General features: G+C 36.5%; 3 protein-coding genes across 7 annotated transcripts in view; 2 read left to right on the forward strand and 1 right to left on the reverse strand.

The window, feature by feature from the left end:
• The window catches only part of LOC118279065 (uncharacterized), a 595,270-nt gene that overhangs the window by 142,866 nt on the left and 438,022 nt on the right, over window positions 1-14,382 (forward strand). Inside the window, exon 25 of one of the 5 annotated variants that reach the window (XR_007705940.1) lies at window positions 7,377-7,386. The exons of the other annotated variants lie outside the window; for them this stretch is intronic. The gene's annotated coding sequence lies outside the window, so the exon portion shown is untranslated. Of the gene's footprint in view, window positions 1-7,376; window positions 7,387-14,382 lie in introns of those variants that run through there. 5 annotated transcript variants of the gene reach the window in all.
• On the forward strand, window positions 9,227-11,224 carry LOC118279194 (leukocyte elastase inhibitor-like). Its single transcript, XM_035598755.2, has one exon. The coding sequence runs from the start codon at window positions 9,463-9,465 to the stop codon at window positions 10,657-10,659; it is 1,197 nt and encodes a 398-aa protein (XP_035454648.1). The 5' UTR covers window positions 9,227-9,462; the 3' UTR covers window positions 10,660-11,224.
• LOC118279192 (uncharacterized) overlaps window positions 13,205-14,382 on the reverse strand; it is a 63,381-nt gene continuing 62,203 nt past the window's right edge. The window contains exon 16 of the mRNA XM_050698386.1: window positions 13,205-13,487. The gene's annotated coding sequence lies outside the window, so the exon portion shown is untranslated. The remainder of the gene's footprint in view (window positions 13,488-14,382) is intronic.

Below are 14,382 nucleotides of genomic sequence, written 5' to 3' on the forward strand. Positions count from 1 at the left end.
CTTCATTAACAGTCATCAGTCTTTTCATGCATTCTATTTAGACAATAAACTTTTATCTGCTGCCAACATATTATATTTGTTCATCATTTGTCTGAAATTCATTACTAGAAATCACACGATACACATTATCAGCAATTTTATTTAACCGACTTCAGTAGTAAAAAAGGAGGAGGTTCTCAATTCGACCGTATTTTTTTTTATGTATGTTAATCGATATCTCCGGCAGTTATAGACCGATTTGAGAAATTCTTTATGTGTTTGAAAGAGTACGATGTCAGTGTGGTCCCATATAATTTTTTTTATTTTTTTAACAATAATTTAATTGTACCTACTTACATTATAATGTGTGTGATGAGTTAGTAAAGTTAGTTGATCTATTAAGTTGTTGAAAAATACGCAATTATTTATTTTACTTTTTAGTGCATATTAATTTGTTTTGGAATATTTATTTTTTGAAGTCGGTTTTTTTTTGTTAAAATTGTTTTTTATTTCGATCACTTTTCCACCTTAGGTGAGGCGAGAGAGTAACTGACCTGTGATTGGTTCTAAAGAGGTTAATGTGTCTCAACTATTTTCCTTCTAATAAATTTTATATAATATATTAATTTAAAATTATTAAAATTTAAAATTATTAAAATTTTATATAAGATATAAGATATTAATATTGAACGTTTGTAAAAACCAGTCATGATAACATGGTATACAATACATAAATATTATTTTAATCTATTCTAGTACCACACAAGTACCTAGTAAAAAATTTCACACTTTTTATTAATACAAATGATAACTCTCGTGACCTTCCAATTTTGTTGGAGGAATTTGAAACGTTAATTATTATATTTTTTACGAATGTTAAAAAGTTTATTATTTACTATTTAAATCTATGCACATTTTTCGGTACCTATTGAATGATTTTTTTTATCGTCTCGTCTTTTATTCCCGAAAGGGTAGACAGAGGTGCACATTATGTCACGTAATGCCACTGTACAATGCACAATTGTACACCCATTTTTCAAAATTTATGTTATAAGTTCTATTGCCATATACTGGACACAATTCCAGACTCCGTGCTACCACGGAGAAATTTTCGAAAAGCCGAAAAAAACCAGAAATACTTCGTCTGACCCGGGAATCGGAACCCCTTGGCCGGCAGTCGCACTTGCAAAGTTGCAACCATCCAGCCAACAAGGCAGCACCTATAGAATGTAAACAAACAAATCATGTCAATCCTCACAACCGTGTTACGATGCACATTTTGCTATTGACTTCTACACCGTCTGCCTAACATTCCGACGTGCTAAATAGCACTAATGTTATTTTTTTCACAGTTAGGCAAGTCTACACCGTCTGCAGACGCAGACGCAAGGCCGTCTGGTGCCACTAGTGCTAGGCTTCAAGTGTGTGTCTAAATATAAACTGAAATATTTGATCGTGATTGGCAATATCTCGTATCTATGTATATTCATCGAAATTAATACTGTACCTATGTTTGTTATTGTTGGTTGATATTTAACGTGGTTCAAGCCCAAATACCCTCCTTCCTAATCTTGCCTATCCCCGATGCCCCAACAACCCTAAAATTCCTAATTCCTCAGAAGGCCGGTAACGAACTTGTAACGCTTCTGGTGTTTCGGGTGTCCATAGGCGATTGCTTACTATCGTGGGTGGCCCGTTTGCTCGTTTACCGGCTAAATGAGATGAGGGCGAAAATCATCTAATGACTCCTCCCGCCTTGGGCGAGGCGAGAGGAAGTGTCAGACTCTTAAGGACAAAAATCCACCCCGTTCTTACTTCTGTTTTAAGCCGGAACCCCTTAAGATATCCCAAAGTCGTATGGTATGATTAGTATGCCAACAATAAAAAACACGGATCTACTTAAAAAAAACACACACCTACGTATAAGTTCGTGCAATAATACAATTATTTGATTAGATAACACTTCATTCGATGGCTATTTTTTTCCAAATCAAACAATTTGTTTTTGGCCGAGGATCCCAAGTGATGTGTGCACAGTTTCGTTTGAAAGCAAACAGCAAAAACAAAGATTTGATCAAAGCTATCTTAAGACGGAAGTGAAGTGAAGTTAGGTATCAGGCAAGTGTGGGACAGCCATGCTTCGGCACGAATGGGCTGGCTCGACCGGAGTGATACTCCTGCCCCTCACAGAAAACCGACGTGAAACAACGCTTGCGTTGTGTGAGTGAGGTTACCGGAGGCCCAAGTACCCCCCACAAATCTCTCCAATTTCCGATTCCTCAACAACCCTTAAATTCCTAACCCCCAAAAGGCCAGCAACACATAACGCCTCTGGTGTTTCGGGTGTCCATGGGTGGCGGCGATTGCTTACCATCAGGTGATTCATCTGCTCGTTTACCGGCTTATACCATAAACAAATAGTTACTGTTAGAAGCAAACAATTTAGAATTAATTACTATGATAGGTAATAACTACGATATCTGATGTCGGAACGTAGTTTACTATAATTTATTGTACTGATAAGTTTATGGAGGAAACTAGTTATTATAACTTATATCAAGATATTTATTAGACAAGTTTATGATGCTACTGAGATTACTATAGTAATGATCCTTTCTTAAGAGAAAGGCATTTATTAAGAAGGCCTATAATAGAAGTAGTAGAAGCTAAGGCTTCTTCTTAATAAGACTCGTATCCAGCTTAGCTTAGCCAGTAGCTAACCTAAACGAGCCGCGGAAGATTTAATGGGTTGCCGGGACTCCCGCTCAAAGCAGGAGTAAGAACGGGGTGGTTTTTAGTCAGTAAGAGGTTAGTACTCGCTCTCACCTTAAAAAAATATAGATGCGTGGCACTTTTTTTCTTCTTGAATGGTGACAAACGCTAATCGATGTCTTGACATAATTTGTCGACCAGATGTTAGTTTTAATAAAATTAAATTTTCGCCAATCATTAAAATCTCAAAAAAAAAAATCTTTGACTCCCATCAAATATTTTTTTATAGACATTCAATTTATAAATATACGGAAATTCTTAGAAACATACATTTCAATGCTAATTACCTTAGTCTTTGTTTGCTTAATCAGCTTAATCTCAAATGTCTTACTGCCGTACTCAGAGACATTTAATGATTCCTTAAACTATGCCTTAGTAACGATTTTGTTCAGAAAACAATTGCTAAGGAGTGGGTTAAGTAACTATTAAGATACACGTCTACAGGCACGCGTCGTACGCATCGCACGCACCGTACGCAACGGATTTTAATTTGTCTTGTATAGAAACTTATACAACTGTGTCTACTGATCCGCGTCGTACGCATCGTATCATCAGCAATGCCGACATGCGATTCGTGCTGATGACGTCACACGGAATGCGTACGATGCAGGCCAATAGACGCTTACCTTTAAATTATTCTGTGTACGGCGGTTAGACGTATGTACTTAGAATGTATCTAGTTTTCTGAACAGATGCTTGTTATTATAAGCGATAAATTGATTGAAAGGAGCGGCCTGCGATTGTTACTTGTGTTTAAGTGATTAATTTATGTCGCATTCCTGTTTAAGGTCAGTAAGCATGGCGGAAGGCCAACCACGGCCAGACTGACAATTAGACGAGACGAAATGATGTGCCAATTTTAAATTAAGACTTAGTGATTTTATGGGAATAATGTTTTGGTTTCAATTTGTCAATATACATAACGTTTCCGCAAAAAAAATGTATTACTTATTAAAAACTTAACTATGATTTTATATATTGTGTAAATTATTTTTTTACCGACTTTATTTATGTTTTCATTGAGTAAAATTGCCTTTAAGGACTGCCTCATTGGTCAAGTGGTCGCAAGTGTGACTTCTGAACGAGGGGTCTTGGGTTCGATTTCTGGGTCGGGCAAAGTATTGCTAGCAATACTTTGGCCGACCGAAAATTTCCGAAAAATGCCTAGGCATTTTTCGAAAAATTCTCAATAGTGGCACGGAATCTGGAATTGTGCCCATAAAATGGCAATAGGCATATAATATTACATGGAAATTATAACACAAATGGTGAAAAGTGGGTGTACATTACATAGCGGCATTACGTCCGTAATGTGCATCTGTTTTTGGCACAGCTATGTATCTGAACCAAAAATTTTGCTACTTCCGAACAATTAGGCGTCGTGTCCTGATTGATCGCTGGTCACGAGCCATTAATTTACGGAGACATTATTATTCAGAGTTCATTGTTCCACCCATTTAGTTGACATCTTTATTCCGTTGCAATAAGGGTGCTTTTTGTATAACACGTTACAATGAATTCCGGTGACCCAGACTTGTGTCTATTGAGGAGTTTGTGATTTACCGCAACCGCGTCTGTGACATCTCAATGGCATAAGGTCTAATTTACCTTGACGCGGAACGAAATGCAATCGAACATTAGTTCCGACATTAAACATTGCATAATAAACCTTATGTGAACTGTTTAACATTCAATTCGTATCAGCAGGAGAAAGTACAGGAATTTAGAAAATGCACGATTTTTTTCCGGTGGTCTAGTGAGCTGGTTTCCAAATTAAACGTTACAGTTTTAACATAAGGTTTATTATTCTGTGCACAGCTTAATCGCGAATATTCGTTTTTATTCCGTTACGTTGTCTGACAAAGGAAATTGAATCTTAATGTCTATGAAATATTTAAGTTCATTTTATTTGTTGTTGAATTTATTTACATTTGTATATTTAGACTAGCAAACCCGGAGAACTCCGTTTCGTCACCAATGATTTTCCCTGTATTCCTGCTTTTCTCTAATTTTTTTCTGATCTTTCTTATATGCTATAAACTTTACGGAGCCCGAGACCTTTCCAACGAATGCAAAACCGTGGAAATCGGTTCGTGCGTTCTGGAGTTTTAGCGTTAGGAAGGAAAACCCGACTTATTTTTATATTATAGACTATTTATAGTGTCAGAATTATTAAAGAGCATATTGCTGTTATTACTCACAACTCCGTCATAAGTAGTAAATGTTGCAAATTGTATTTTAAATAAATTAAAATAAAATATAGATTGGCTTAATGAAATTATTATTTGAGATTGGCAAACAAGTTTACGATTTTCATTCAGAATTTCGTTGATATTTGCAAATTGGTATAAATATGTTAATTTGATAATGTTTATTAATGAAGCTGCAAATTAAAATTATACTTCCTTAATTATGATTTCTCCTCTTCCTTATTCAGGATTAACTAAAAACAAAAGTACTTACTGGCTCACTGCGCAACGCCTTCATCAGCCGCGCACGCTGCTCATTAAGAAGAGTCCCTCTGTGACTCGAAACTAGTAGAGCTTTTCTCAATACATCTAAGTATGCACGTAAGAAAGCAGTTGTTTTTGGTGAATTTATTGTGTCTCACAATAGTTGGCCCAGTTACCTCCCTTCCCAACCCTTAAATTCCTTACACCCACAAGGCCGGCAACAAGTTTGTAACGCCTCTGGTGTTTCAAATGTCCATGGGCAGCTGGGATTGCTTACCATCAGGTGATCCATAAAAAAGTTATTATAAAAAAATTGGGAGACAAGGTGTTTTAATTGATTATATATCATTGATTTTTTTTTCAGATTTTGACCTATCGATTTCATTTCGATAGCTAATATTTACGCTTGAATAGTTGTGACTTACAATGCTTAAATGCATTCAATGTCCGTCACGGATCATCACAGCATTGCTCTTGTAATGCAGATGCCTGATGCATATGAAGTTACACTAATCCGTTTATCTTTTATAGAGGTTTCAATCCTATTACATTTGAAATAGAATTGAAAATGTTTTTGAATGATTGGTGTAGTTTGATCTGCTGTTTCATTATAATTCAAAGTATATAGAGCGGTATACGACCTTTGGGTATTATTATAGAATGGAGAATGAGATCAGAAATGACATCAATGGACGGAAATCCGTCGTTATTACTGCTTATATTGTATTTAATGTGATTATTGAGATTGAGAAAATTCATGTTGTATGAGAAAAATAATTTATTATTTTGCTAAACATAATAAAGCTGTTTTTATATTGTACTAGCTTCTGCCCGCGACTCCGTCCGCGCGGATGTCGGTCTTCGCGTGGAAGTTTTATTTCTCCATTTTGAGTAACTCTGACAACGACATCTTATAAATATCTATTGGACCCAAATACGGCGAGGCCCATAATAATTAAGGAGATCCCTCTATTGAGCTACTGCTGTTGAGCAGAATAAAACTGAAAAATAAAGATTTTTTCTACGTATTTTTCCAGGATAAAAAGTAACCTATTTTATGTCCAGGATAATAAGACATAATTATACCAAGTTTCATCGAAATCAAACCGTTAGTTTTCACGTGATGCCTGAACATATATAGACAGACAGACAAAAAAATTATAATCACATATTTGGGTTTGGTATCGATCCAGTAACACCCTGCTATTTATTTTTTCTATATTTTTAATGAGCAGAATTGACCCTTCTACAGATTTATTATAGCCCGCGACTTCGTTCGCGTGGAATAGTGACTTCCGGCAAATTTTTGGTTTTAACCACATAGTTCCCGATTTCCCGGGATCTCTTCAAAAATGAGATGTGGAAGATATTCTAGGGAACTCCTCAAAAATCAACATAATGAGCTCTGCGTTTGAATTTAATAGATGTATACTCACTTAGGGCATTGAAAAAATAGATTAAAAACGGACTTAAACTAAAGAAATATTATATATAATCTTTCCGAACTTAAGATGAAAACTAACTTAAAACTAAAGAATTAAAGAAAGCTACGAATTACGAATTTATAACAATTAAAAAAGAAATTATATTACAACCTATCCTCAATGCTATAATAACCAATCTTAAACTAAATAATTTATAAGAGACGACTTAAATCTAATTAATTTATAAATTATAGACTTACAATTTTATTAAACAAACTAACTACAGTAACTACTAATAATCGATATCAAACTAAACCTACGTTAAATAATTTAACCAGAAAACCAGGAAAACTCAACAAATAAACTTTTTAATAGACAAATACAACGAAACCAATTTAGAATACACGAAACAGCAGGACCACTGCAGACAAATAATCATACGACTTATAGTACACTATTTCCACAACAGTACCGAAGCGCTCGGCCGATACCCAACCAAATGAATGTAACGAAATTTAACGTTTATTTTTATTTTTTAAATAAAAACTATCCTATGTCCTTTCTAAGGTTCTAAACTATATCTGTACCAAATTTCAACCAAATCCGTCAAATAGTTGCGGAAATTAATGATGCTTATACCAATAAGCATAGAATAGTGTTCGACGTGATTCTTTAATTTGACATAACTTTTTTATTTATGAACCGATTGACATGAAATAAACACTAAATGTAAATTTAAGCATCCCACAATATATTCGTGAAAACCGCATCCAACTCGGATCAGCCGTTTCTGAGATTAGCGCGCACAGACGAACAGACAAACAGACAAACAGACAAACAGACAAACAGACAAACAGACAAAAAAAAAGTTAATTACATTTTTGGGTTCGACATCGACATAACAATAACCCCTGCTATTTTTTTTATTTTTATTTTCAATGTACAGACAGCACTTTTCTACGATTTTATTATATGTATAGATAGAATAGAGTCAGGAGTTATTATGTGGAAATTTTTGCTACACTATCAATACAATAAATTTTCAATAATTAAGTTTTTATTCCGCTTGTAGATGTATTTTCTGCATGCGGTATACAGCACCACCCTCTCGCGTAGCAGAGGTGTAACACAATGCGACACACAAGACATGCAACAAAACACTCGACGTGTGTTTCGCTCCTCGACGGAGCATCTACAGGAGTTGTCGATGCGGCGGCTCCCACAGTTTCAAGCTGCGTGAGCATATAATTGTGGGCGGATGCTGAAAATACATCAACAAACGAATTAAAAAGTTAAAATGTATTGTATTGTTAGTGTATAAATGACGTTTTGTTTTGATCTCCTGCAGAACTGTATATACTTCGGCACGAATGGGTCGCTCCAACCGGAGTGATACCACGGCCTCACAGAAAACCGACGTGAAATAACGCTTGTGTTGTGTGCCTCTACGTGAGTGAGGTTTAAGGTACAAATTTTTTTTTTTTTTTTTTTTTTAAAAAAACGTTGCCCCACACTAGGATTTTCTCCTGTGTCGTGGGTGCGTTTACAAACATACAAGTTCACATACACATGACACCCAGACCCGAAACAACAATTTGTGGATCACACAAAGAGTTGCTCCGTGCGGGAATCGAACCCGCTACCCGTTGCGCGGCAGCCAGTTGCCCAGCCACCGCACCAACCGTGCAGTCAAGTGCAAAAATTGGAAGCGGACGACGTGTTTTCGTTTCATATCACCACGACACGTTGTTATGACTTGTTAACATAACTGCAGTCACGATTTTGAATTATAACAGCGGCACTACTGATCCGCAGACACTGGCGTCTGCCGCTCGACGACGCGTTGCTAACTACGGAGGTAATTTCATAGAAATACATGGAAACTAGCAGTGTCGCAGCGACACATCGTCCGCTGCTGCCTCCTGTCACCCGCTTCCAACTTGCATTTTTATGAAAAAAAAAAGGGAAACCTATCGTTATAATTACTTTGAAAAACTAGACAGTTGGATAATAAGTCGAGGCCATTTGCTCAACAGACGCATTTGCTAAATCTCAGCTGACAAAGTGGGCACACTGTAAACTTAGATTCATTGTAAACTATGGTATGTGCCTTGAACTAATTTTCTCAAAATTAGCATTGGTAATGGCCCTCACTACAATTTCTAGTTAGCAACGATTGCCTATAGGCACAGAAGTGTGTGGTACTTTACTAAATCTTATTATGCTCAAATTGATTTACTAGGGGTGATTGTAAATCCTTTGATGTTAGTGGTGGCCCTGGACGACGCTGATTGCTTATTCAGTGATGCGTCTGCTCTTTTGTCCGTGCCACATAAAAAATTAAACTAGGCAACCAACATACTGCGCAGATTATACTCGTATATTTTTTCAATAAACTGCAGCGGATATCTGGTCAGTCTCTTAAAATTGTTATTACAAGTGACCGGCCATGCCACTACTGTACATGATACGCACGAATGTATCGAGATAACATTATCCAAATCTTAATGAGTCGCGACCACTGTATCGCATACTACAGTTACCGTTATACGCGCGTACGCATAAATTAGGTTGCCGGGCTGCCGGCTATACAACCTCATTAGACCCGGTAACTACGAACTTGTTGCAGACTGAGGGCACAGCCTGTTCACAACAGAATTCCTAAGTCCTTAAACTTAAAGCTTCATGTGCATATAGTGAGTACCTCGAGGTACGTGGAGCTATCATTATAAATAACTGTGTTACGAGGTACGCGCCGAGCGCGCAGCGGCTCATTCAACCGACAGTGCGCGCGCCACACAGTTGTTCGATAACGAAACGAACTACGCGCGAAAATGGAAGTTAAACTTTTTACGTTCGTGATTTTGTGTGCTTACGGTGTGTTAGCGTCCGAGTATAATTGTGGCAAGAGATCAGCTCTGTTGCTGCTCAAGCGGCCGGCCTACGAGTTCTCGATGAGGATGTTGCAGCGGGTTACCGAGGAAACAGATGCCCACTTCGTGTACTCCCCCGTGTCCACCTGGCTGCAGCTGTCCGCGCTGGCTGAGGGCGCGGACGGCCGCACACTCAACGAGATCTGGCGACTGACCCGACATCACAAGAACAGATGCTTCAAAAGGCAGCTGAGCGGAATTTTAAATCGTCTCAACTTTGACTTACGGTTTGAAATGAAGAGGAAGAGTGTGATAGCCATAGACAAACTGATGGCGGTTAAGAAAAAATACATTCGGGACATAACGAAGCTGTACGGCATCAAAGTGTTGCTGCTCGCCTTCAACGAGCCGGAGAAGTCAGCGCGGGAAGTGAACCAGGTGATCGAAGACGGCACCAACGGAGTGATCAACCGTATCTTGTACTACGATGACTTTAACTCCACAGTGCTACTCATGAGTGATGCTAGTTACTTTAGAAGTGATTGGAAGTCTCCGTTTACCAGTGTCGGGGTACAGCCGTTTTATTCGCGTAAAGGAGATAAAATCGGTGAAGTGAGTATGATGAATCAAGTAGGACAATTCAATATAGTAGATTTCCCTCACATAGGCGCCACAGTGTTAGAGATACCGTGCGCGAGTCGTAGGATATCAATGTTAGTGTTTCTGCCACAGAAAGATCTTTGGGCCAGCGACATATTCTATAGTCTGCAGTCGACCAGGCTCACCTCAATATTCAACATGTACAAGAGACAAGGGCCTCAGATAGTTAATGTCACTATACCGAGGTTCAAGCAGCGCTCGGAGGTCGAAAACTTGCCCGAACTCGTTTACGATATGGGTGTCAGAAGGATATTTGATCCTAACTCGGCCGAGTTTAAAGGAATCAGCAAATTTAAGTTGTACGCGTCTCTGATGACACAGATAACTGACATAGAAGTTAATGAGAAGGGTGTGACGGCGTCAGCCAACTCCCTAGTCAGGAATAATGGCTCGGCTGTAGAATTCTTAGCTAATAAACCATTCGCGTATGTGATAGTAGACAAAGTGACAGATTTTATTTTGTACGCTGGTATTTACTCGTCGCCGTCTGTGATTTGAATACCGAGTATTGGCGTTCTAAGTCTTGATGTATATGATGTGTCGAGAATCTCTTCTGCGAATGATTTGATCGCGGTTTGCATTCGCGATGTTTTATTTGTAAATAAACTCTGAAAGTAGGACGTCTGTGTTGGACATACAGCATGCAGAGGGAATGTGCAGTTTAGACGTATTGACATTTCGTGAACTTTGGTGAAAGTATTCGCCTAGATTAGACTGTGCTGTCTGAAAGTTATGTTCTTTTGTATATGTACCAATGAGAATTGACTCTCATGCTTTCCTGTATTATGTAAACAAATAAGATGAAAATTAACATTAGATTTATTTTCATTGGAATTAAAAATGTATTGTATAGTTACCTGCTTGTTGAGTCTTGTATAATTTATGAAATAACTCGAATCAGTGACCGATGTTTATTTATGTCAAGTACATTTTTTTACGAAACTTGTCATAATATTTCGAACGTTGTATGTTAAAAGTAACATTGTTAACAACATATATTTATGGAAATAGTCTCTAATGATAAGTTGTTGATGAATAAAACGAATGTTTTCAGTAAAAATAATGTTTATTGGTGATAACAAACAATACAGATATTAACAATGAACCTATGACTAGTATCACATAAATCGCTTGGCATTGCAAACAAATTTACAAAACAATGGTCTTATTTGTAGTATTTACTTTTCTAGAGCTAATTATGATTAAGTTTCCTGTATTCGATCACATAAAGTATATTATTTACAACATTAGCCGTGACAGTCCACAGCTGAACTATCGGCCTCTATACATAAGAGGGTTTGCTATAATTTCTTGATCCCTAAACATAATTTTCAAGGTCAAGATTACATATTATGCTATTGTTTGTAAGTAATAATTAAACTACCGGCAATAACAATAACAATAACGAGATATACAAATATATTTATGGCCTTACTTTAGGTGTTCATTAAAATTTATGAATATACAGTTCAAGGTTTCTGTACCGTGTTCAAAGGCACGAGAAATTGAACAAAAGTTTATATATGTTTGTGCCTTCAACCCATTAACCGCCTGCAAAAGACAAAATATATTAATTTTGATTAACATATTTCCGTGTCTCTGCCGCTCATGTCGTATCGCAGCGACAGAGAACATGCAAGATTTTTTCGTATTATATTCTCCTCTTTATTTAATATAGATATATTTTTTTTCGATTTTTAGCCGCCTGCTAGGGGCACGGTTAATTGATATTTAACTAGGCGCTTAAAGGATAAAATTAATTATTTATATAAATTTTAGTTTGGTTTTGATTACCACGAGAGCCTTTGGCCATAGTGTTTAGGCAGGGAAGTTTAAAAATCTTCAAAAATACCTATACATATATGCATGCATGTGCATATACTGGACTACAGTCCGGTTTTTTAGGCACAAGACATTATTTTTTACTTGAGCATTTTTAAGCCGAAAAAATCCAATTTATCTAGGAATTTGATGCCTCTAATAGTTAATTCTCCCAGCGCTTCATCAACGGAATTAGGCTTTATTACATTGGAATTTGAGCTATTTTTTGCAATTAAAAGGTTATTGACTTGTGTAGTAGTGACCTTGATCTTTTTTGTACATATACAATTTCTATATACAGTTAGTTTCTTTTATATATGCGTGATTCATACATTAATTTGAATAAGATTGTTTTGCAAACGTCTTGATATATTAGTAAAATATTAAAATATCGCTGCGGTATAAATCCGTTTAAGAATAAAATTCACCTTTGACAATATTAATTCGTTTTGTGTTTTAACATAATTATTTATAATCTCATCTTTTAAAATATTCCACTATTATAATTTTTTTGGACCTGGTCAAGCTTGAAATTTGTCGATAGTACATTTCGTCTTTTTGTACTCAAAGGGTTTCAAATCCTATTTTAATATCTGTTAGTTATTGGTACTCTGATATGTATAACGTCGAATTTATTATAGCACTGCAGATAGACTTCACTTTAGAAGACTATCAATTACAAGCAAATTTAAACTTAAATGTAAAAAAATTAAGATTGCAAATCTATTAGATGAATTTAGATGAGAATATGTTTTGTATATCTCTTTAGAAGACTATCAATTACAAGCTACTTTGTACTTAATTGTAAAACAAATATGATTGAAAATCTATTACACAAATTCAGATTAGAATAGCTGGATTTACCTACTATAAAATTAATTTTGTAAATCTCTTCAGTAGAGGCCGTTACACCAAAGCGGTCGTCTGATTTAATTTTTTTATAAAAAATAGTGATCTATGTATTTCTAAAATATACCAGTTTATGGTCTACGATCCACTGGTAAGGCCACGTTTTTACAACTATCACAACACTTTAATAATGTGAATAATCCTTCAAAACTATCCACTACCTTTCATAGTCAGTCAGTTCTATACAACCTAACTTATAACTATCATGTCTGTTACTTACACTCTCAAAAACTGCTGCACCGATTTTGATAAAATTTGGCATACATATAGATCATGACCTATTTATCGAGCAAATTCCTGATTGGAATATCACTGTGCCTATAATCGAATTAATCGCTTCAAATAAGTATGTTTGACAAACAATAGATTACTTTTTCCGATTAATCGTTATAAATCGATTCGATATGTTACTCTCAAAAAGACAATTGCATCTAATTAATTCCTGTTATGAATACGATACAATCGATTGGGAAATTATTAATTGAAGTAATTTAAAATATCGATAGATCGGAATGTCGATACTTGAGGTTTGATTGAATTGTTTTCTTATGTCCTCCGCGCCCGACTTGTGTTGCATCCAATATGATCATTTGTACCTGGAAAGAAATAAAAACAGATATTAGTTATTTTTATTTCTCCTTAATTGCTGCCTACATCAATAAATAAGAAACAGAAAAAATCATCAAATAGCTTCTCCCGCCTTGAGCGAGGCGAGAGGGCGTGTCAGACTCTTACTGACTAAAATCCACCCCGTTCCTACTCCTGCTTTTCGAGCCGGAGCCCTGGTAAACCCACTAGTCAGTCCGCAGATAGTTATAGCTTAGAGTCACAGTTCACCGTTCGATTACGGAATCCTAAAAAGAGATTTAAAAATTCACAAAACGTTTGTAAATAATGTAACTGTATTCTGCACAATATTCCGGTGGTTTTACCCGCACAGTGGGTCAAAGATCAAGACCATGTTCAAAGCATCTTAAAATGCAGATTGCGTATAAAAAAAAACTTGATAATTATGACAATGACATTGGTAAACCGGACTGCTAAAGTGATAGTGATATTGTCAAGCCTTTTTATCCCCGAAGGGGTAGGCAGAGGTGTACATTACGGGACGTAATGCCACTGTACAATGTACATCTACTTTCCACCATTTATGTTATAAGTCACATGTAATAGGGGGTGAGTCTATTGCCGTATACTGGGCACAATACGATAAACCGTGCTACTACTGAGAAGTTTTCGAAAAACCAACAAAAGCCCAGTAATACTTTGCCCGACTCAGGGATCCCGAGACCCCGTGTCGCCGGGTGAATGCCGAGTCGCACTAGCGACCACTCGACCAACGAGGCAGCGATAGTCTAGATAACCTAAAAATACGTTTCAAGACTTTCTATAAATACTATCGGTTATTATTTTTAGAAAACGTGTTTGATATTTTTAAAATTCTAGCTTTAGTACGTAACGTCGTTCACGCATGAAATAGAATTAAAGAGT

This window comes from Spodoptera frugiperda, chromosome 14 (assembly GCF_023101765.2).
Source record: "Spodoptera frugiperda isolate SF20-4 chromosome 14, AGI-APGP_CSIRO_Sfru_2.0, whole genome shotgun sequence".
In the NCBI taxonomy this organism is placed as follows: domain Eukaryota; kingdom Metazoa; phylum Arthropoda; class Insecta; order Lepidoptera; family Noctuidae; genus Spodoptera; species Spodoptera frugiperda.

What these genes read in the sequence shown, in the direction of transcription:
- LOC118279194 (XM_035598755.2), top strand. Translation starts at nt 9,463, where the DNA reads ATGGAAGTTAAACTTTTTACGTTCGTGATTTTGTGTGCTTACGGTGTG.